Below are 24,164 nucleotides of genomic sequence, written 5' to 3'. Positions count from 1 at the left end.
TTTTATGACGGAGCTGTTTTTGAAATTACGCAGGTTGTGCAGTCCTGACCTGTAACTCCAAACAGCTTCTGATTTGGTTTTAAAGTCATGTGTGCCAAGTCCTGCTGGCACTATAGAGCAGAGACTGCTATACCAGTGAGGAATGTATCAGGCACACGCAGAGCAATTTTTGTGCAAAACACTGACCAGGGCACAACTGAGGTGCCTCGCATTTTGAAATGTCCATCTTTGTCAAAAAACTTTTCAGAAATCAGCTGTTTGCTGTAGAGCTGTGACACCTGACTCACAATGTCAATAATGCTCTTGAGAAGCTTTCCAAAATACACAGTTTTTGCCGCGTTACGTTATTTAACATGCCCCTGCTTCATTTCCGATACTTGTGATGTCGAGAGTATGATCTTTACATTTTAACAAAAGAAAGAAATGATGTGACCTGCACAAACTGTTAAATTTGAAATATTTTCTCAGAGTTGTACCTAATTTTAATTGGTGCATTTTGCCCTGCTATTTATGTTGCATCGCTTTCGGGTAAATCATTAGCGCAGTGGGGGGAGAAGATACACAGAAATAGATTTCCCTGCATGACTAACTTCTGTGAAATCACTGAACGCCAACTGAGCTCACAGGTGAGGTACACAGAGTATTTCCCTCTTCCACTCATGGAGAGATACCCCCCAGCATCTCGCTCTTCCTCACACCACGTATGTCCTCTTGTGTATTCGTGTTACTGGTATGCGCAAGCCTGAATGGTGCATATTGATTTTTTTTTTTTTTTTTTTTTTTTTTTTTGTTTTACATTTTTAACTGCCTCTTAGTTAGTTTTATGAATAATTAGAAACTAATTTTCATTAACAGCTTTTATATTATGATAAAATATCCCAGGAGGGCGTGGTGGCACAGCGGCGCAGCGGCTTTGGCCTGTTCCTGCTCTCTGGTGGGTCTGGGGTTCCAGTCCCGCTTGGGGTGCCTTGTGACGGACTGGTGTCCCGTCCTGGGTGTGTCTCCTCCCCCTTCAGCCTTGTGCCCTGTGTTGCCAGGTTAGGCTCCGACTCGCTGAGACCCTGCTTGGGACAAGCGGTTTCAGTCTGTGTGTGTGTGTGTGTGTGTGTGTGTGTGTGTAAAATATCCTAGAATTGTTATATGGTCAACTGGCTACACTGGATTTTTGATTTTACATGTTATCCCAGTCTCCTAATTCCCCACACAAGTTTTAACTAAATTTTATGTACGCGACCATCTCAAAAACATCCAAATGACATCACTACACACTTGGGCCCATCAAAATTCGTCTTACATTTAATAGTTGTTTATAGCGAAGGCTTCAAAAGCACATTTGTCATTAAAACACTGTGGCTACCAGGACAGACATCCTGGATTCAGTGAAATGTTACAATGTCCCAGGTATCGTCTCAGATCTTTCATTACATTATTGTATGAAATAATATGGGACAAAGATGAAAAAAACGAGCATCAATCATATACTTTTGTGAATCAGTCTGCTGCTAAAATCCAGAAACTGCAGCGTGTCACATTTTTTCCGAAAAGCTATAAAGATGTGAAATTACAAAGGCAGAGGAGTATGTGCGGCAATACACGCGCACTGAACCGTAACACGTGACACACACCGCACTGCTAGGCTTCGGGTGACTCCTCTCGTACTTGCAGCGCAGAACTGCTTTTTGCCGCGACGGAAAATTCATTCTTTTCTGTTTTAGTGATCTGCTGTGGGCTTGTTCCTCATAGAAACGTTCTCTCTCATGGTTGTTAGCGCAGCACCGTGAATGCAGTGTGCGCATATTGTTCTGTCGAGTGCTGGGGGGGGGATTCTGACGTCCTCTGAGATAGCAGGCTAACACCTGCCTTTTATTGCCGAACTGCTCCGCAGCCTAGGCAGCTGGCGCCAGACTTCTGCTGCTCAATTAAACAACTTTCTTAACTTTTGCTTTCAAAATATACAACAGCCGCGCTTTCACAGGGAATGTACGGATGGCGTCGAGAGTCGTTGAAACTGAACAAAGCTCAACTTCTTTTTTGGAAGCGTGGCACTGACAGTCGTAGAGTGGCGGTGCTGCCGTGTTGGAACGAATGTATGGGAGATGCTGTCGCGGCGAGATAATGCTGTGCTCCCACTGTGGGATCAACAGGACCATTGTGCCATGTCACCGTTCTCTGACTGCACGTGTACTGTGCACCACGCTGTATTGAGCGACCGAGTGATGCCAGCACCCCTTCCCTGCAGCGTGAAGGAGAGAACATCTGTGGCGTCGGGCCTGGTGGGCTGCATCCGCACCCTGGATGTCAACAACATGGTGTACAGCCTCCAGGAGAATGGCGGCTACGTGCTCTACGGCTCTGCGGTGGGCGAATGCGGCAACAACCCTTGCGAACCCAACCCCTGTCACAACGGGGCCACCTGCCAGGTCAAGGAAGCCGAGATGTTCCATTGCAAGTGCGTTAATGGCTTCTCAGGTAGGTCTGATCTCTCAGCTCCAACCCTTTGAGACCCCATTAAAGTGTACTCCACTTTTGTGCCCTGGAAACATGAACCCTCCCCCCAGAGACAAGTTTTCAGGTGTCTTGAAGTATCTACCGTATGTTAGCTGCTTTATTAGAGCGCAGCTTACAAAGTTTGCTTTATCTAGTAAGTGCAGTTTTCTCAAAGTACCGTCTTTTCGTTAGGTATATACATTAAAAATTTTTAGGAAGGTAATTTATGTATAACTAAGTGAGGAATTCTGGACGGCCTTTAAAGGTTGCTCAGACACCCGTAAAGGTGATTTCTGTGTGCCAGCGCTTGCATAAAAGCGGATTTTATGATCTGCGGAGGACAGTTGGTCCACACTTGTCAGCTGGGCTCTGGGGGTAGATGGTCCTGGTGGAGAGATGAGTAACGGCGAAGGTCAGAGCAGCCAGGCGCAGCAGCAGCGGGACGGCCAGATAAAGAGCTTGAGAAATGTCAATTAGGCTGGGTTTCTCCATGCAGACCCAGCCAGCCCTGTGATAGCTCAGGCCCAGCTTGCGTTGCGTTAATGAGAGTTCCGAATAAGCGGGCTGCGGAGAGAAGGGAACGTGGTGCCCCAGAGGTCTAGGAAGGAAGGTTCCTCCCCTTTCTGGGGCTTTGGACGGAGGCCGTCTTCTGCCTGATCTGAGATTATGTAAAGGACATTACAGACTTACTTGGAAACCAGTATCCTTAGTAAACATTTACATTTATCAGAAGCTTTTCTCTAAAGCCTGTCCAGGGTGTGTCCCCTCTCCCTCCAGCCTTGCGCCCTGTATTGCCGGGTTAGGCTCCAGCTTGCCGCGACCCCGCTCGGGGACAAGCGGTTTCAGACAATGTGTGCGTGTGTGTGTGTGTGTGTGTGTGTTTTTTTTTCTAAAGCAACTTACAATGTTAAGCTACGTACACCTGTTCACCCAATTTATACAGCTGGGTAATTTTTACTGGAGCAACTGAGGGTAAGTACCTTTCTTAAGGGTCTTACAGCCTTAGGTTAGATTCAAACCAGCAAACCTTCAGATCCAAAGTAAACAGCTCTAACCACTACACTACCAGCTGCTCCATGATCCTGCACTTAGACAATAGCAGAATTTCCAAATTAATCCTACAGGAGTAGTTCAGATTGAGTAGAATTCATATGTGGGTCTGCCAAATCTAAAGGCAGCATTTTCAACCACTACGCCACCTTCTGCCGCAATGTTTTCATTTAGTATTTAGCTTTTATTTCATAGTTTAGTCGATGTTTAGCATTTAACTCCACAGCCTTTGATTAAAAAAAAAACACAAAAAGAGCAGGGCAGGGAAACCGAGGTTTCGGTTACTTATTTCTTTCTTGTGCTGGAAGCCCGTGAGGAACTGGAAACCCTCCCCTACTGTAACTCTGCTCCGTCCTGCACAAGGCTTTCCTTAATCACCAGGGCTTTTTCTCAACTCATTGATTCCTGTACAAGCTACAAAATAAAAAATAAAAAGTTACAGCAAAAAAAAAAGAAACCTTTCAAAGGGAGGTCTAAAGATGAGCAGAACAGACGTTCAAGGCGTCCAACCTCTCCTTTCAACTTGGGAGATAGATACACCAGCAGTCTCCAGGGGTCTGCATTCACCGCTGAGGCAGAGATAGAGCAAGCCTTCAGAACCCAGCATGGGCCTTCATTACCGCAATCGCTCTGCCTCGGGGCTATCAGGGCAAAAATAATAAAGTGAGCACTCTGATTAATCTTAGCATGGGTCAAAACCACTGTCCTTGGTCTATTTTTGCAGAACAGTACTAGAAATGAGATCAATTGCTAAATCTGACATCATAAATGGCATTCATGAAATAAATCCTCGCCCTTTGTTATATATGTGCTATGTATCACATTTATTGCATTATGAATGGACATTTAAGGATTCGGGTGATTTCATTTATGATGTGGGTTGTATCTCGAATACTTTAAATTCTGGAATTCTGAATGCATTTTTGCGTTAACCTGCAGGTCCGACATGTGCCGATGCCCACAATCCATGTGACCCAAACAGGTGTCACCCTTCCTCTCAGTGCAAGGTGCTGCCAGCTGGGGGGTACAAATGCGAATGTCCAATGGGACGTGAAGGAACACACTGTGAAAAAGGTAAGACAAGTCATCAATGAATTATGCTGCCTACCAAGCATCCATAAAGACTCCCCTCAGTTCTGCCTCCTAGTGCATCCCATCTGGTGCCTACAGTACATTACAGTCAGTAGGTTTACAGGGACTTATTACAACGTCTGATTAGAGAACCGGCGCATTATATTCCTCCTTGTGAGAACATTGCTGGGAATGCTGTACCCTGTGCAAGGCCTCAGTGAAAGACATTCCATTACCAGGTGTGTTACAACTCCAAGGTCTTGTCAGGATCAGCAAAAAGGCTAAATTACATCCTTCTGCTTTTCTTGCACCCTGACGGTTCCTTTTCATCCTGGATTGGAAGATCAAATGAGAGGGGCAGCCCCAGGGGCTGCGATTTGAATTGCAGGAATTGGGCCACTCTGGTGTTTATGCTGCGCTCCATTTAGCCATCAGAGAGACTGTTCCACTCCTCCTGCTGTTGATGAGCTGAGAAGAAGAGCCCTTGGCGCTGCAGGGACTTCGATGCTGTGTAGTCACTCTTTTGAACTTGTTCTCAGAACTTTGACATTATTGGCTTCGGCCTGCTTCCCTATGCCTCCTAACTGCAACTCGTGCAGATTGTCCCAGCATTAAGATTACAAACCGAGGTGTCTGCCTCACCTGTGAAAACCAGGGTAAACATGTTACACAAGTCTCTCATCACCTGGCCTGAGTACAGACTCCACATCAGTCTGTGGGTGCCTACCAAATAAACTATGAAACCTGTGGGCTGTGATGAAATATGGCAGAAAATCAATGAGCTCAAAAGATTATGATTAAATTTTTCTAAACATCAGTAGGACAAGTAATAGTCTCAGACAAAGTAATTAATGAGGCTTTTCTCGGCTAAGGAGCTCCAAGCGACGCCAGTATGATCAGGAGAGATGATCTGGTCTTCCCTGCACATCTGTGGCAACACTCCATTTCAAACTGCAGGGCTCAGCTCATGATTGAGGCCAAACATCAGAAGAATAATGCCAAAAGGCACTTAGCCACTGGTTGTTGGTTTCTGACAGCAGTCCAGGCCATGGTTCCCTCAGTGGAAAACCCAAGGAGGAAACCGATGTAGGGAAGCAGCAAAAGCGAGGATCAGTGCATCCATTTAATATGTTGATGCATTGCTTGGATTCTAGGTTTTCTTTCTATTGGAAATGGTACAAATATTATTTATTTTTTCTGTCATATGATAATCATATCTGCTGTATTTGCTCTGTGTACATTAGCTGCTACATAGGTTCACAGCTGTGTCATTCAGTCCACTGCTCCCACATTTACATCAAGATCGATGGTCCAAATATCTATGGCAGGTCCATCTTTGATAAATGACACTTGGCTTTGGGGTTCATGAGTTACTGGTGATGCACCTTAGACTGAACGATACTCCAAATCATTTTTACTCTGTCCTATTCAGAATCCAAGCCTGACCAGAGTGAGACCTACATGCCCTTCTTCACCGGAGATTCTTATCTAGAGCTGAGAGGCCTGCACAACTATGGAAGTGACCTACTGTACGTTTTGTGTACAACTTAACTGCACCCAGACTCAGACATTTTTAAAACAACTCTCTTATATCTTTATTGAACAAATGGTTTGATGAGTCAAGGTCATTGATGGAAAAAAGTTTGTGAACCCTTATATTCAGTTGTTATTATTACTGAAATAAAGATCAGGTAACCTTTTAAGAGCCATTCAAGCTGAAATAAAGGTTATAGATAAAAAAAAAAAAGATAATTATAGCAGTCATTGTAGAAATAGTAATAATATAGCAAGTTGTTAAACAATGGATGAACCTTCATGCAGATACTCCTCAGATGTAACGTAAATGTTTATATATATATACATATACATATATATAACTAGGGGCGCGGTGGCGCAGTGGGTTGGACCAGGTCCTGCTCTCCAGTGGGTCTGGGGTTCGAGTCCCGCTTGGGATGCCTTGTGACGGACTGGCGTCCTGTCCTGGGTGTGTCCCCTCCCCCTCTGGCCTTACGCCCTGTGTTGCCGGGTAGGCTCCGGTTCCCCGCGACCCCGTATGGGACGAGCGGTTCCGAAAATGTGTGTGTATATATAACTAGGAAAGTGATAAGGAATCCTCGATATCTGGATAAACCTTCATGCAGCTACTCATGTGATGAGCATTGGTGCATATGGTTGAAAGTAACAAACTAATTGCTTTAGAATCAAGCTTCTGCATCTAAGTCTCTCTGCTAATGTAATGCACACTTTGTATTTTCTATGAGATGTATGTTGCTTTGGAGAAAAGTGTCTGGTAAACAAATAAATGTAAATGTAACGTAATATAACAATAGTCATGCAGAAAAAAGAGGGACTTCATACCTACAATATTACTACTTTTTTGTTTCTGTCCTTAGACATAAGGTCAGCATGACAGTGGTGTTCCTGGCTGAAGATCCCAACGGCATGATTTTCTACAATGGACAGAGGACTGATGGCAGGGGAGACTTTATCTCTTTGGCTCTGAACGATGGGATCCTGGAATTCAGATATGACCTAGGCAAGGGTCCAGCTGTCATTAGGTACGAGAGTCTCTGAAAGAGAAACACTGTCAGGAAATGGCATGTCAATTTGACAAAGACCTTTCTGACCAAATTTTGGGCTACCTGTCAGAAGTGTCATATTCTGACACTTCTAAGTATAAAGGATTATATTTAGGTTGAATTGGTTCACAGGTTGCAGCTGGTCATTCCAACATGCCACTGGTCAAGGGCGTTTATGGTTAACAATAATGAGGATTTATGATACGGGCTCTGTCCGAAACATCGTCATCATTATCATCATCGTGCTTCACACAAGAAATGGTGTGTTTATGGCACAGCTTTAACCAGAACTGACGTATCTGTAGCCAGGCCACCTTTTTCGGTTAGTTCTTCTTTTTTTGATTTTGTCTCCTTTCAGAAAACCACATTAAACTGTATTAATGTTTTTTTTTTTGCTCGTTTGCTGTGTCATGTTTAAGACTGTTCCCAGACCTGTTTTGTGCACATCTATCCCACTCACTGACGCCTGACTCTCCATTGCCTCCTCCTGGATGTCTTTTGCTCCTGCAGGAGCAGGGGCCAGATCCCAATGAACACGTGGAACACAGTTAACCTGGAGCGTGCTGGCCGCAAAGGGGAGCTTAGCATCAATGACAAGGATCGGGTCCGAGGGGAGGCCCCGGTATGTGGAAGTCCTGCCCTTTTTGCTCCTTTCTCACTATTGTAGTCAGCTCTCAGTGTTGCGGTAGCGCCAGCGCCACTTCCGGGGTTACCGTTTGCAACAGGCTCTCTTTAACACCAATACCTCTTCATTTGTCAGACTGTGTGGATCATATATAACAACAGAGAAAACCTATAAGTGTTTAAAAGTTTGTGTATGAGCCACTTCTTATGCAAGAATATTTGGCAATTGAAGGCCATTGAAAAGGGAATTAATCATGTTGAGCAGACTGGTTCAGGCCTGAATTTACCCGTTAGTAAAGAAACCCTTCTGTTTTCTACCCTTCCCAGGTGTCTTTTACTCAATTTCCCATGCTAAGAAGGAGCAGTGCAAATGTAACTAGAACAGAAAGCCATAGAAAAGCTTTGACTTGAGCAGCAAAGCGTAAAGGCGGAAGAGAATTTCAGAGTGAAAGAAATGCAACAGATCCAATTACATACGGTGCGATTTGTAATGCATAGGATTTTATAATCCCATTCAAAGAGTTTTATTCTAAGTGGCACTGATTCCTGGTGGACTTACGTTACCTGTATCTCAACTCAAACACAGTTTGACAAAAAGTAAGAATAAAAAATACAGAAGTATAATTTTATTTGTAGTTTACTGCAGTAGCAGGGCCCTGTAAAAGCACTACTAAGTGTCTTCTTTAGTGGCATCCAGTAGTTTTCCGTAAACTCCTCTCATCTCCTGCTACATCTCTATGCCTGTTCTCATGCTTGTAACTTACTTTTCCTGTATTTTCTCCTTCCCTTTTTGCTGTCTGGATGTAAGAAATCCCGCAAGGTAATGGCTGCCATCGGACTGGCTCTCAGACTCCTGTGTCCTAGTGGTGTCTCTGTCCTTTCCTACTTCCACACCAAGACACTGAAAATCGGAGAGCTGCTTTCTCTCCGCTGCCTCGTGATCTGAACTATAAACACTCCATAAAGGAGCCTCATTTTGACTCTCACCTCTGATCAGCAGGGAGAACATCTGTGTACTGACTGGCATCCACTCATTTATTACACTTCTTACCTTATTGCATCCCTGTGCACTGTCTGTAAGTCAGGCCTTGGATGTCGGAGAAGTATCATTGGAGGGACTTTTTCTTCATGCATGTTGGCCTTTTACAAAAGCAGTATTCGACATTGGCACTCCTGGCCATCACCCCAGCTCTCAGCTCCACACTCAACTCATTTGGGATGCCAGCAGTGCCTCCTCCCACTTGTGTACTTTCTGGGATTCCTAAGGCTGCTCTCCCCTCTCCTGAGCACTGAAATCCCTGATGTGATATGGCTGGTCTTTAGTGAAAGGAAACCAGTTTGTCCCATGAGGTCCTCCTGATTCCTTTTGTTATTGGAAAATGGCTGTCAAGTTGCTCAGTGGTTCAGGCTCTCCCCCCGGGCAGACACTGAGTCCTGCTGCCAATTCTCCAATTATTGCCGGAAGCCCCTAAAGGCTCAACAAACCATTTTGGGGGAGGGGCTGGCAACTGCGATCCATTGCTCAGCTCCCCACATCTTGCAGCTCCATCAAGTTTGTCAGCCAGCTGACTTACTATCTGCCCTAAGTAAAGGTTTCCTCTCACTGCTAAGCTCTCCTGCACTGATTGACAGTGTAAAAGCAGGGTGGAAGAAGCAGAGGACACGACAGGGGACCCAAATTATAGAAGCACACGTCAGATCGTCTCTGGCCCCTGGCAGATACGACTCTGCTGTATATATTCAAGCATATAGACTGAATTGGACAGGAAAAACTAGGCTGAACATCAGGAGGAAAAATACATGCCAGTAAGCACAGGAATATTTGGCAGATCGGCTCATTTTTTCAGCAATTGTCTTGAGATTCCCTTCAGCGGTTACTGCCCTACATAGAATAACGATCCTTAATTCCTAATAAGTGGGGCTTCCTGCAAAATAGGCCTTCTATTAATGAGGCAGTTTTCACATGGATTGGAGAAAACTGATTTCACAGCCATTCACAGTGTGATTGATACGTGAATTCAGGATTTCCACAATTTAATGAGACAAAATCCCAAGTTTTGATAATGTGCCATTTTTCCCTGGCAACCCCTCTGACATTGCCTGCCTCCCATCCAGTACCAGCATGCTGCCCTCAACCTGAAGGAATCCTTCTTTGTGGGCGGAGTCCCGGATTTCAGCAAGGTGGCCAGAGCAGCTTCGCTCAGTAGCGGCTTCAGAGGCGCCATCCAGAAGGTGAGTGCAGACTCTACCGACAGGAAGATCAGTGAACATCACAAACACATCACTCCCCAGCCCCGTGTTGTTGAAATGACCATGAGTAGATTGGAATGGGGTGCAGCGCATCGGTTCGTCAATTCGACGAACATTCAAGGTACGAATTTTCAAAAATACAAACATTCTGCAGGTTGTTTATTTTTCAGTCGATTTTCTTCTTTGTTCTGTTTTCTAAAATTTATGGCTGCTTGCGAAGCAAAAAAGACAAAGGCTGCATTTCTGTATCCAGATGTTAGCTGGCAGTAAAATGCACCCAAACAGAACAGGAGCACAGGATGGAAGGCTTTGGCAAACTCTTGCTGGTATCTTATCCCCTACCCAGGACGGTGGGCAAAACTAGCTAAGCTAAATAGTAAAAGACTGTGGGACCAGCTTGATTCACCTTCCTTTCACAGTGTTTACAGCATATGTCTTGTTTGTTAGTTTTGATCAGTAACAAGATGACTGCTGCACATTCATGGGATGAATTGGTCAACAATCAGCACTGAATAGGAGTTCCTGGAAAAGTTGTTTTTCTTTATTTTCAGTCATTATAAATAAGTAAATTGAAATGTAGGCCAAAATCAGTAAAAATGTTACAGTTAAGTAAAGATTGTTTTTATTACAGCTAATCCAAGATTTTTACTAACCCTATATTATTAAGGTTTTAATGATTGTATAGGTAAGAGAGAAATACTAAAGGGGACAGAAGCTGATGAACACTGGAAATGTTTACATTATTGAATATTCAATCAGAAGTGAATATGAGGTTGTGGAGATCTTTATTTTCTTTCACTTTCTATTGTAACCACTTATCAGGAGGCAGGATGCCTGTCCATGTAGCAACACACAAATACAATCTCTCACAGAGTCACACACTTTGGAGAATTTAGAGTTACCAATTAACCTGAAACACATCTTTTGCCTGTGGGAGGAAACCAGAGTACTCGGAGGAAAGCAACACAAACATGTGGGGGATCATGCAGACTCCACACAGACTAAGCATGGTTCCAACCCACATCAAAGCAGCCCAGCCGCTGTGAAACAGCTGTGTTACCTGCTATGCCACTGTGTGGCTATTTTTGATTTAATTTTTTTTTTTTATTAGGTGTATTTTAATGAAGTTTAATGAAAAATTTAAGGTTCCAATTGTGTCCATAAGTTGAGGACCCAGTGTATACAAAAGAGGTGTATGAAAGCCCCTTCAGGTCCTGAGGCTAGTCTCAGGGTCAGTGTGTATCTAATAAGATGGGATTTAACCAGAATATTAACATGCAGAAATGGTTTCCACAGTATTTCCTGTACCTCATGTTTACTGTTCTTTTCAATATGTTACATCAGATATTCTGCCTAGTTAATTACAAGCATATGGTTGTCTGTATTAATCTGAAACTCAATTATCTGCCTACATTATGCAGTACAAAACAATAGGCTGCTCTGAATTAATTTGCTGACTGCAAACAATGTAGTGTTATATTAACTTAAAGTTTCAGGTGAGTTAAAGAAAAGAATCAGACCTTTTTATTGCAGAGAAATGAGAGCAATCAGTTCCTCACATTCTTTATATGACCACTTAGAAACTCTGGATCAGGAAGAATTCGTTGAGTTTAACTTTATGCTTTCGATTCGATGTAATACATTAAATTGCTTTGGAGTAGAGTGTGAACATAGAAGTGTGTAGCATTTGAGTTTGGTCTGTACATTTTCTTATGGCTACAATAACTGTCCATTATATTGAGTGGCTGAGTGTGCTTTTTTCTAGATTACCCTGATGGGTACACCCGTCCTGACACGGGAGAACGCCCTGCGCTCCCGGGACGTCTCCATGTACAAACACCACAGGTGTGCTCACGGTGTCTGCCAGAATGGGGGGCTCTGCAACCCGCTGCAAGCCAGCTATGAGTGCATCTGCCAGCATGGCTTTGGCGGGTCACACTGCCAGGATGGTGAGCACAGCTTTTTACCACATTGCTCACCTTTGACCTTCCTCTCTCCTGCTCAAGTTCTCAAAGTGAAGTCATTCTAACCATAGCACAGGCTATTGAGCAATAATCTCACATTCATATTTACATTTATTTATAGAACAGATGCTTTTTTTCCAAAGCAACTTCCAGTGAACTCTATATAGTGTTATGAGCCCACACACCTTATTCACCAAAGTGACTTATACTGTTAGATACACTACTTACACTGGGTCACTCATCCATACATCACTTCTCTGTATGAATGCACACTCGCGCACACACACACACGCACACACACACACACACATTTTGTCTGTTAAATTCCAGTTCCACTAACTGTTCATTGAATAAGGGTCATGCAGGTGTGAGGCAAAGGGTGGAGAATAAGACTGGATCACGCATGTGCATACTAAGAGAAATTCAGTCTTGAATGTGGGAGAAAAAGCATTGCTTTGGAGTACAGGAGAAAATTAGAGCAGCCAAAGAATGAGAGTAGAAGAAAGGGTTACACACACAAGGCTGGGTACAGGTTCCAACCCACACCCAAAGCGTGTGAGTGCTGGGGAAGCTTTGCTACAACTCACCCACTACTATTCACTGTGCTGTCTTGGAATTTAGTTTGTATTCATTTTATGTTCTAAGCACTTATCCATGCAAGGCTTAAGAAAATGAATGACTGCCTAATGAATAATTAGCACCACGGCAAACTGATAATTAAATCGGAAGAATAATGACATAAGTCTCATTATTCAGCAAAACAGTGCTTTTTCATTTGCAATGACAATGGGATCCTTTGAAGATTCTTACTGATCAGCTCCATCTCTTTCCTCCTCATGCCCTCAGCAATCATCGAGAAGTCCGCTGGGGAGGCGGAATCCATCGCCTTTGATGGACACACATTCATCGAGTACCACAACGCTGTCACCAAGAGGTAATAAGGGTAGCAGAGGCAGAAGGAGTTTTGGAGCTTGGCTTTCTGCACTGCAGTTCATACAAGGCCTACAAAGTCCTCTGTTGAAGAACTCTTGTTAACAGCTCCATTTCTGTATGGGAACCCTTGGTAACCAGGTGGTTCACTTTGGCCCCTCTTAGCAACAGTGGTTCTAAGTCCTGAAAATTTTCTCTAAACTGTCTTCTGTTTCCTAAAGGGCTCTTCCAGGGAAGGGGAAACAACTAAAGAAAAGCCCAATTGTGAATGACAAGCCTTAAACATTGAAGTTAACATTTTACATCAAGAAACACCAAAGATCATTTATCACTTGGGCTTTTAATTTGAGCAGCGAACACATAGTATACCAAGCTGGAGTAAGAGACCAGTGATCACTGGCCATCCTCCCATCATTTACACGTCCCTTATCTTCCACCTCATGTGGAGACTGTTCTTTTTTAATCACTGTCTGTCAGTCCTCTGCCAGCAAACAATTTTTCATCTTGGTTCTTTTACGGTATTATCATAAATTTTGTTCCAATCATTACCATGTGAACCGGGTTAAAGGCTTTATGTAGAATGACTGACAGACATTGCTAAAGTCTTCACACTCCTCTGTGGTCCAGGTCTTGTGGATTTCTTCACTGTTTGTACTTTGTGGTATCTGTCTGTGTCTGAATCCTACACTTCTGTCTGTCAGTGCATCTGTCTGTCTTATATTTGTGTCCCTATTGTCTCTTTCCTGCTTTCAAGCCAACTCACCAATGAAATCCCAAAGTAAGTGAAGACCTGAATTCTGGACGTTTCTCCAGGATATTGGGATTACTTTGACTAACCCATAGTAGGATTTTATTTATTTATTGCATCACTAGCCAGTAGTGGGTCCACACATTTTCATGTACGGCTGCCTTTTGTTGATTCATGTGAAAGAATAACCCTACTAGATGGTCGTTGGTTCTGTGCAGGATTGGTACTAATCCACATTTTCAAGTAATACCATGGAAAGACTCTTCGGTGTAACTGATGTATGAGCACATTAGAAGGTCACTATTGGTTTCTTCAGTGCATGAAGGTATACGTGTGCATGTTGGTCAGCTTCGTAAATATCCCGCATTGAACTGAAATCAAAACTCCATTCACGGTGTCACATGAATGCTCCTTGGGGAACAAAGCAGGTGTTTCATAAGCTCCTTGCTGTACCACTTCTCTGTCTGCCTGGCCAGGACAGGTGTTTCTTCCCACAGCCTCTGTGCTCTGTGGGGGATTCCTGCCAGCCTACATTGGTTTCACCCAAAGAAAGGGCATAGGCACAGTGACTTGCTCGAAGAAGCTCGCACCCGTGAAGCTTGCAGACAAACGCAGTGTGTGCGAGCTCCTGCTGAACTGACAGCAGTGATTCAACATAATTAGCTCTGTAAGCCACTGCTTGGTGACTGTTATTAGCGAGTTCAGCGCAAGGTTCCCTGCGGATCACTCCAACGATTTAATAGACGTCACCTTCTTTATAAAAGACAACCAGAGCTTAATCTCCGCAAAGAAAAGATATTTACTTTCTCGGTCATTAGCGTCCCATGTTACTTCTTTTCATTCCGCTCGAAATTTAATCAGGTGGTCCAAGTTAAGTAACCTGACCAGTTGTGTAAGATTAGCGCCGCTCCCCGGTGTCATATGGACAGCTCCAGAAGCGAGCTCTTGGCGCCGTGCAGCTTTCCCAGGGTTCCAGATGGAAAAGCTAAAGGCTACCATTGCAGAAAGCATGCTGCCTCTATTACTGTCTGCTGATAACTGCCATTGCAAGGTTTGTTATTTCCCAGGAAACATGTTCAGGTAAACCCTGGTATAACAGCTCCCTTAATAATAATGCCACACCTGTGGTCTTCAAAGTGTGAACACACACTTTGTTTCCCACGCATGTAATAAGAGCACAGGCCTGCCACAGCTAGTCAGTCAGTGAAGAATACTGGAAAATACAATAAATGGTTGTCCTCCAGTTGGCTGCATTTCATTAACTGGAGAATGTGGATGAGGTTGGCATTGCAGAACCGTCCGTGAAGCCCAGCCTCATGGCACATTTCTCACTCCTGCCAGCTCCACAATGAAATAAAATATATGTACAGCAATGCAATAGACGGCATTCATTTTCCAGCTACTGCAGTATTTAGAATTACAGTTTGAAACAATATTTTATTCACAGTTATCATTCAGTACTACTTGGAAAGGGGATTTTCATTTTCTTTTTGTCTATCATATAGCGTACAAAACAGAACAGCCGGGAAAAACATTAGGTTATGTGTGACAGCAAAGTAATTGTATTGGGGATCGTGTAGGATAATGGTTGCTTCTGAAAGCTGTGATGAAACACACAAGGACATTTGAGTACAATTTCTTCTATTTGTGCCTACATGTCAGTTCATATTCGTTAGCCAGACGGAAATGGAAAGTAGGACTTGATATGCTATCGGATTTAGGCAATCCAGAAACTGCAAAGTGTATACTTCTTGCTAACTCATAACCTTTAAGCCTAACCTCTGACAGCATTTAAAAAAAAGCTTTTCAGGGAGGATTGATGAAGCTGGACACTTGTTTGGTTGTCATCTTTGTTACTGACATAGTAAAATGAACTTTTCTCTCAAACCTGCTTATAAAATCTAGCGAGCAAAACATTTTCCCAAGCAAAAAATGTAAACAAGGACACTGGGTAGCGTAGCTGACACAGCCCTTGCCTTGCAATCTGAAAGTCCCTGGTGCGAATCCCACTCCTGCTGTACTATTCTTGATCAAGGTGCATGCCCTGAACTGATACAGTAAAAATACCTCGCAGTATGCCTGGGTACATCGTTGTGAAGTTTGCTCTGGCCGTAGACGAATTTCCGTGTTCGGTAAGGACATTTGAGCCATTGGGGAAGTCTCAGGGTGTCTGCGCTGGAGTGGATCCATGCAGGGCCGTCTCCCACCCCTTGAGGTCGACTGATGTCAGGCGGTGTGGCTCCTTTTTGTGGCTCTTGCGCTTATTGCATGCCCTTCATTTTCTCCCTCTGCTCCATAAGTCCTGAGTTGCTGGAGAGCCCGACAGACCGGAGGTGAGTCCCAGGCACTGTGCCCCACAGCCCAACTCCATCTCTTACCCGATCGACACGGTACGACTCTGCCGGTCCCACTACAGCACGGGGAGCCAGAGCTATGCCCATAGAAAGACCTTCAGACCTTCCCTCAAAGTGTTTTTCTCTTTGACTTTAATGGCAAATGAAACGTCCATCAATGGTTTAAATGTGGCCAATATGTCAAACTGTCATCTGCAGATGCAAATCGTTAATGTTCAGTTTGTTTGACTGCATAACAGGATGCTGTCATAAAGCCAAGATAAAGTCAAAGAAGAAATATTATACAGAGGAGCCAACTGCATAACGTCCACTGACAAAAACTCATGTACCTCATCCAAAACCCGATAATCAGGCCCCTCTGTCTCTCAAAAAACAGCGGTTTCATGAATAGCAGTGTAACCCTAACTCAAGGGTAATGCTGACCTCGCAAGTACTGTTGTTTGTACCCATGTTTCTTCCAAAGAGCTGGGATTCACTAGGCATGTTGGCCAGTGCAAGCTTGTGCCTTGCTGTGCTGGGAAAGCCAGGTCAAGACGTATCGCACACCATCACTCCACACGCATGTCGACTGTGTTGTTCTATACATACCAATATCAGAGCGAGACGTCGCTCTGCCAAGGGCTAAAGAATGGAAGATGCCAGCTGCTGTTTGTGTTTGTGTGTGTGTGTGTGTGTGTGTGTATACACGTGCTCACGCTCTTCATGACTGCCACAGCCCTCTGTGTTTGCTGTGTTGTTGTCTCCATGTTGTGTCCATGCTGTGTTCCATGTTGACCGTTTTATGAGTCCGGTGTGTTTGTGTCCCTCCTCCCTGTGGTTTTCACATTCATCTAGCCTTCAAACTTTGGAGAGCCTTTCATGAACAGACCGCCACATTTAAATTTCTTTTTTTCTGTGCACATCAAGCAGCGGTGTATCGCGGACGTTTTTAGAAAAAGACAAAGCCTTTCTTGTGGGTCGTTCCCAGTTCCAAGGGATCATGGAAGAAGCATGAGGATGAAGCGTGTCCCACAAGGGTCTGATCTCTGTGGTTTGCTCCCCTGACCTGGCTGCTCTGGCCACGGCAAGGAGCTCCTGGTAGGGGTGGCTGGGATCTCCATTCATCCCGAGTATCTAAGGAGAGGGAAAGCCAGTGTGTTTGTGTACAGGGAGCTGTCAGAACACCAATGTGGTGTTCTAAAGGCCTCTGTCTCATTGTGCTCATCCATACACATGGCTTTTTAGGGCCTGGAGCTCAGTGAAGGTTCCCCAGTCCAAGCTTTGCAGAACTCCAGTGTGATAAGCTGCAGCAACCTTGTTGTGCTGCCTTTTTTTAGAAAGAGCAAAGAAGAGAATGTGTTCACCAGCCTCGCAGTCTTGTTTTCTCTATTGATCGGCACAGCACCGTGGAATGCAGACTGTGTTTTGAGAAGCACCTCCTGCTGGACAGTGGGGTGTGAAGAAGCGAGGGTCTCTGTAGGTGTGAGGCTACAGGGGTGATTGAGGCCCCTCATCCTGATAATCCTGCATCTTGTGTTCCCCTGACCTGACCCAGCGAGAAGGCCCTTCTGGTGAACAGGTTTGAACTCAGCATCAGGACAGAGGCCACGCATGGCCTGATCCTATGGAGCGGAAAAGGAACGGAGCGCTCGGACTACATTGCCCTGGCTGTGGTCGACGGTCGTGTGCAGATGACCTATGACCTGGGTTCCAAACCTGTTGTGCTGCAGTCGTCAGTGCGGGTCGACACCAACCGCTGGATCCGCATCAAGGCTAGCCGGTAGGGGCAGCAGTACACCACCTGAATGACATCAGTAGCTTTTACTGCTATGTAAAATTTACATTTACTGCGACTCATTTGACACAGAAACAAGTCAGAGTAAACAAAAGTGCATTTCACCAAGAGACGGAGAGATGCAGGCACAGCTACATTCATTAGCATTTGTGACTTTAAAATTCTCTGTCCTATTACAAGAAACCCTTAGCCAATTAAGTCAAGGAGTATAATTATCTTAATCAGTGCAACAGCCATGTATTCAGAGAAGGCATTGTAAATTTATTTGTAACACTTATTGTTACCTGCCCCTCCCCTCCTGTCACTCCTTCTTCTTCCCTGTCTCCATCCATGCTTCCCTGTTCCACTCCCTTCGCTGTCCCTGTTCCTTCCTCGATTCCTCATCTCCATCACAGGACCCTGAGAGATGGTTCCCTGCAGGTTGGCAATGAGGCAGCTGTCACAGGCTCGTCCCCGCTGGCGGCCACACAGCTGGACACGGATGGAGCCCTTTGGCTGGGTAAGGACTCCGTGACCCTATTACAGGACCGCTCTGGAGGCTCATGGAGTTCCTGATGTCCACAGCAGTTCACCGTATGAAGGAGACACGTCGCTAACAACAGGAATTGTTCCGCAAAAGGTTGTTCTAAAGACACACTCCACCTAACAGTGTTTTCTAACTTTTGAAACTTCTCACATATGGCTGTAGTGCAGTATGTCTCAAATGAATGTCCACGCCAGAAGGAGACTCCTTATATAACCGCCTTCTCAAGTCAAATGTTAATTTCATTTTCATACAGGAAAGAACATGCAGCCTCTGCATTTTGATGGCAAAAGCTCAGGACGGAAATTTACTATGATAAAGCTCTGTGTGTGTGTGTGTGTGTGTGTGTGTGTGTGTGTGTGTGTGTGTGTGTGTGTGTGTGTGGAACACCTTTCCTCAAACACATGACTAATATGGCATCTGCCACTGTGTTGCGGAGGTGTTCAGATCCTGCAGACATACTAGAGCCTGCAAATGAACACCGGAGTAATGTGCCAAGACTGCCTGTGGAAACAGAATATACAAGCACAAATCTTCATTAATAATTAACCTGCTCTTAACCTGCTAGATTCTTGAAGAATCACCATAACGGACTACGTTCTGAAGGAATGCCCCGGCCCCTTTCAAATAAAATGTCAGTCTTCAATTAACAATAACTAGGCAATATGAATAGCACCTGGAGTGGTCATTTTTGTAAGGAAACAGAAATGAACAGATTTTAAGATGGAATACATAATGAACCTCAATCCGTTTAGTACTCCTTGCTTGTACAGCATAGAGGTTTTGGTGTTTTTTTTTTAATCACAAGTAGAACAATTCTGCCTCCTAGTGGGTAAGAGGGCAGTTTCTCGCTGGGGATTCTGGGAAGGTTTTCTTTTTGTGTCAAATAAACATGACACAGTTGTGTATTTCCTAGATTCACTTCACAGTTCATTTGATTATTAAAGGTTTATATGTTTAACTACTCTAAAATTAAAAAGCAAAATATCTTGAACTTCGGAAAAGGAATACAATATTCAAAGTAAATTTTAAGGATATATTTGCTTTAATACAGAAATGAGCAAGGCATAGCAAGCCAACCAACCAGCGTTAACAAGCGATTTTCCTGAGCGGGGTCGGGCGAGCCACAGCCTTATTCGGCAACACGGGGCGCAAGGCCGAAGGGGGGGCACCCAGGATGGGACGCCAATCCATTGCAAGGCAATCCAAGCAGGGCTCAAACCCCAGATCCGCCAAGCAGCGGGCACCGACCAAACCCGCCGCACCAGTCAAAGCAAGCATGGCGTTTAAATACGAAATTAAATTCTTTAAATGATCGTTTTGGTCGTATAAATGGAAGAAATTACTTTCATAAAATTGGTTCCGCATCCGGTTCACATTCCTTCTCCTACTCAGTTACTGTAAGTCATTGGGACCATCAAATTATGGCTGTTGCAAGCTCCTCTACTTTCGTTCACATTTCTTTTGAAAATGGAAAGCAGTGTATACGAAAGTCTTTCCTGTTCCCTATGGCACATGTGTTATTATTGCATTGCTGCTAGTGTCAGCAATATATTTGTGCATCAACCTTATTTCTCCAGTGTTGACCTCTTTCTAAATGAAGACCTCTAAATGTCCCATAGGTGGCCTGGAGGAGCTAGCTCTGGCCCGCCGACTACCCAAAGCCTACAGCACAGGCTTCGTGGGCTGCGTAAAAGACGTCAGTGTGGACGGCGTGGAGCTGCACTTGATAGAGGACGCCTTAAACAATCCCAGAATCCTTCACTGCTCCGCCAAATAGCCTGTGTCCACCTCCCCATGCACACCAAGTCAACTGCTGTAATTATTTTCTATTTTTGTATACGTTTCATTGCCTTTTATATATGAAAAGAAAATGTTGTTTTCAATTTAATAGATTTTAATTGTGTTTACTGATTGTTATGTTGTTTTATTGACTCCTCTTTGCTCACAAGGTTTGTTTCCGAATTGACTGCTGCAGGTGCGCATGGTGTCAGAACACAATGTTATAAATATTTTATTGTCGAAAAGAGAAAAAAAACATTACATTGCTCATTACTTGAACACTGGTGCTGGTGTCCTGTCTGTTGTCCTCTCTTGATGCCGTATTTCCTCTGCTTTCGTGAGTACAGTGTCAGTACAGCAGTACATTCTTCTGTGAACAGTTATTACAGTGGAGGGACAGGGTTGTCGCCACATCTTTTGTTTTACGTTGGCATTAAACATTTGACTGATGACTTCAGCTAATAAACTCAGCGCAAGAATGCTTCACGACTCGAGAGAAACCATTGCATTTCCGTTGTATTTTTTTAAAGTGTGCGAAGCAGACTTGACTGCAGCCCTCACATGATCTTTTCAGCGGGTGGAATCGCAGATCTGCTCCGGCGGAGGCACTTAGGAAACCCCCTGTTGCTGCGGAAAGTCTGACCTTTCAGACATGTTAATAGAGCCTTTTCTTTCGGGTCTTAAAAAACATGCTCTCGCTGTCAAAAATGGCAAGCGTTTCTAAAATAAGGAATTGATTCAGTCCACGTTGAAAGCACATACGGCATACGAAGCAACGCACATGACTCAGTTCTCCGATGAAGGCCTCAAATACGCTTAGAGCTTTTATATTCAACTTTCAGTGGAATTTTTTTAAAGGTCTTAATTGAACAGGTTCTTCTTACACAAACAGGGTAATGTTGGACCGAGAAAAGGGGGAGCTGGAGGGCTGAGCTCTTTCAGTGACACATTCCGCTTCACTGTCATGTCAATATATGTGCAAATGTAGGAATGAAAACAGTAAGTGACTGAAACTGTGAATATGTTAACTTTGGTTTAGATTAGACTTTCCTCATAGGTGCTGTTTGTCACGTTTTATGAAGAAGTGATGCTGCATGCCTCTCTTTAAGATCACACTTTTTTCTTGTTTTTTTTTTTTTTTTGTATGGTAAAAAGGTGTGGCTGTAGATGGTCTATGGGGTGGATGAAAGGATCTCCTCTCACCTCAGTGGTGTTTTTCATTACCTAAGATTTGCATATTAAAAATTACAGAACTGCAAATCATTTTTAAAAATCATTTCATATTTCTGCTACAATTTGCAGTTCTGGCTTTGACTTAAAAATTGTGCCAAAAAGAGTACAGTAGTCTGTTATACCACCAGGAGGAGTAATAGCAGAGGGTGTTCAAAGCCACAGGAAGGCAATTAGAGGGAAGTCTAGGAGCTTTTGAAAGTTGAGCCTATTATGTCAATTAGAGCAATAAAAACCTTCCACGGAGAAATCTGAAATGCAAAAATTATCCCTCTGAAAATAGGGCAATCAACATCCTATTATATTATAGACTGTAAGGCAAAGGCTTCAAACCGCAATGACAATTCAGGCATTATAGTGCTAATTAGTACTTTTAAAAGATACAGATTGGTCTTGTGTAAATCGATGTAATAGTCTGTGCTGCAGAACTTTTCTTCTGGCTGAAGCTGTGTCTGGTAAATTAAGTTTACAATCATAAAATGACTTTTACATTAAAAAAAAAATTGCTTTGTTTGCTTTGTGAAGGTCTCAAAATTTTAGTTATTATAACTTTCTCTATTTTAGGTTCCACTTAAAAGACTTTTGTACAGCCCTGAAATTTAAGTGTAAAAAAGTTTGTGAATTTGTGCGTGTGTTATACTCTGGAACAGGTTTGAGTAGCCCTGAACAAATCTCTGAACAATGTCTTTATCTGAGGACAGTGGGATTTCAGAGTTTTGAACAACTTTTTTATGCATCTGTCCTGCGAGGGTCAGTCCTAGGAAGCATCTGTGAGATGAGCTGTGTTTTTTACGTAATTGCTACCAAAACTCTCCGCAAACAAAAAAAAAAAATGCAGAAAATATCAACAAGTTATGATTTTTTCTTCTTTTTAAAAGCATAAATATGCTTGCTGCGAGAAAAAAAAAAAAAACTGAACTCCCCATTTGCTTGAGAACTTGGAAAACAAAATCATGTTGCATCATGAAATTGTTTGAATAATTTGTTACATAAAAGGAGGTCAAAGGAAAAAAACTGGGTGAGAGAACTGTTTCAAATATGCCTTAAAGTCAACAGATTACCCTGTGCTGCAAGTCCGTGTCTATATGTATATACTTCTTGAGACAGGTAAATATGGATCATCTATATAATCTGTCTTTCTGATTCATACATATATGCACATATATAAAATAACACACTTTCTCTTTCCTTAACTATTTTGGTTTCTTCTTTATGTATACTGTACACGAGAAGTTACGGTTCGACTCTTGTGAACTGCTGTCTATTGCTGAAATGTACCTGAGGGACAGTGCACAGAGGAGTGGCATGACAGTACCATCACTGACTTTATTACTTGTGTCCTGTGTTCTTACCATCATGGAATAAAGTTAAGAATACATCAGCTGCAGGCTCTTGCTCTTGCATTGTAGTATGGTGTCCTTTCCATGTTCCTCGAAGGCCCGAAATGGCACTAGAAGGTTTTCCCTCCTTTACAACTTACCGAGAAAAGCCAGGCAGAAGACAAGTGCCGCAGCTGCCCGTCTTAAGGTGCTGCACAAATGGTGAGACATACCTTCGTCCCAGAACAAGGCAGTGGTCATCGAGAACCACAAATAAGAAACCAGGATATAAGGCAGTCAATGGCAAGCAGAGTCCTTTCTAAAGCATTATGTAAGCATTTTGGAAATGCTGACTGGCTCCTCTCTGGCTTCACATTCAATGTCATTTCCTTTGTAAAAGTTTCATTTTTTTATGGTTGCCTGAAAAATTTCTTGTGAGAAAATCCTCAGCATGTACAGGATGAACGTGCCACCACGGGAGCGAGCGATAAAGATGACTGATGGCCAAAGGAATATCATGTGGTGGACTCTTCTTCAGACACTTTTGACATGCAGAATAACATCAAACCACACACGATACACTTATCTTATACAATGCATTACACAATATATTTACACGAGCTCAGGTTAAGTGTCTTAAAAGATTTAAATTCACAAGTTCTTGTCACGCATTTATTTCTGCAATAATGAGATAAAAGTTGGGTCAAGTTTTTGCTTCTCTCTGTATCTGCCTATTCTCCCCATACTTTTTCCTTCCCTTCTACACAACGTTTTGCGTATTTGGCTGTTGAACCCTGTGAGACATGATCAAGTTGTCCTTACTTCCCCTGTAAGATGGGTGCTGAAACTGGAAGATTACCGTGTTGCCCCAGTGTGTGCCCCCTACAATGAGCTTCTACCCACCCCTGGTTGAGCTAAATTCGTTTTCTGGCTAAATTCATACTTGGGGCCCAGCAGCTACTTCGAAATAATATGCTACGCAATTGTAAGCTATATAATAATGTCATCAAGGCTGCTGTCCTCAGCAAGCAGTCATAAGGCACCAGAAACCAGACATCTTAAAACATCCGCAGCTGCTTTTTCTCCGCCAAGCTTGGTCCTTCACCACGTCCCCACATCCACCGCCAAGCTGCTGCACGACACCGTCTTCCACGCATCCGCTTACGCCGCTCTGCGGCTGTAGGTTTGTATGCTTGGATTTTTCACTGCGTTAAGGACGAAGATTGATTTTCGTCGATGTTGCTCTTCAGACTGCTCTCTCCGTGCGATTTCATGTGAAGGAGCTGTACGGTTTTACCGAAGATGATGCTGAGAAGCAATGATGTTAACGCTCCCGCCAAAGGCTGCCTCTGTCCTCTCCGGGAACGGTGACCATATAAAAGCTCCTTTGTTCCCATTTGGACTTTTCATAAAGAGCAAGCAAACTAGAAAAATGTTGTAAATCCACATGACAATGTAATTATACAGGAAAGGGGAAAA

General features: G+C 43.6%; 1 protein-coding gene across 4 annotated transcripts in view; it reads left to right on the top strand.

Moving 5' to 3' along the window:
- Positions 1–22,747, top strand: part of LOC108933886 (agrin-like) — a 210,151-nt gene extending 187,404 nt beyond the window's left edge. The window contains exons 26-38 of one of the 4 annotated variants that reach the window (XM_029246873.1): positions 2,240–2,469; positions 4,477–4,611; positions 6,041–6,137; positions 7,002–7,166; positions 7,698–7,809; positions 8,620–8,631; positions 9,927–10,043; positions 11,827–12,010; positions 12,872–12,959; positions 16,004–16,036; positions 17,592–17,816; positions 18,227–18,330; positions 19,977–22,747. In XM_029246873.1, coding sequence (XP_029102706.1) covers positions 2,240–2,469; positions 4,477–4,611; positions 6,041–6,137; positions 7,002–7,166; positions 7,698–7,809; positions 8,620–8,631; positions 9,927–10,043; positions 11,827–12,010; positions 12,872–12,959; positions 16,004–16,036; positions 17,592–17,816; positions 18,227–18,330; positions 19,977–20,134 — 1,660 coding nt within the window. In that variant the 3' untranslated portion in view covers positions 20,135–22,747. The remainder of the gene's footprint in view (positions 1–2,239; positions 2,470–4,476; positions 4,612–6,040; positions 6,138–7,001; positions 7,167–7,697; positions 7,810–8,619; positions 8,632–9,926; positions 10,044–11,826; positions 12,011–12,871; positions 12,960–16,003; positions 16,037–17,591; positions 17,817–18,226; positions 18,331–19,976) is intronic. The other 3 variants (XM_029246882.1, XM_029246878.1, XM_029246888.1) reach the window with 3 other exon arrangements.
- Positions 22,748–24,164: the final 1,417 nt, after the last annotated feature.

The sequence above is a fragment of the Scleropages formosus genome, chromosome 2 (genome assembly GCF_900964775.1).
Source record: "Scleropages formosus chromosome 2, fSclFor1.1, whole genome shotgun sequence".
Taxonomy (NCBI): Eukaryota; Metazoa; Chordata; class Actinopteri; order Osteoglossiformes; family Osteoglossidae; genus Scleropages; species Scleropages formosus.
Note: the sequence above shows the minus strand (reverse complement) of the source record. Positions and strands in the feature narration are given on the sequence as shown.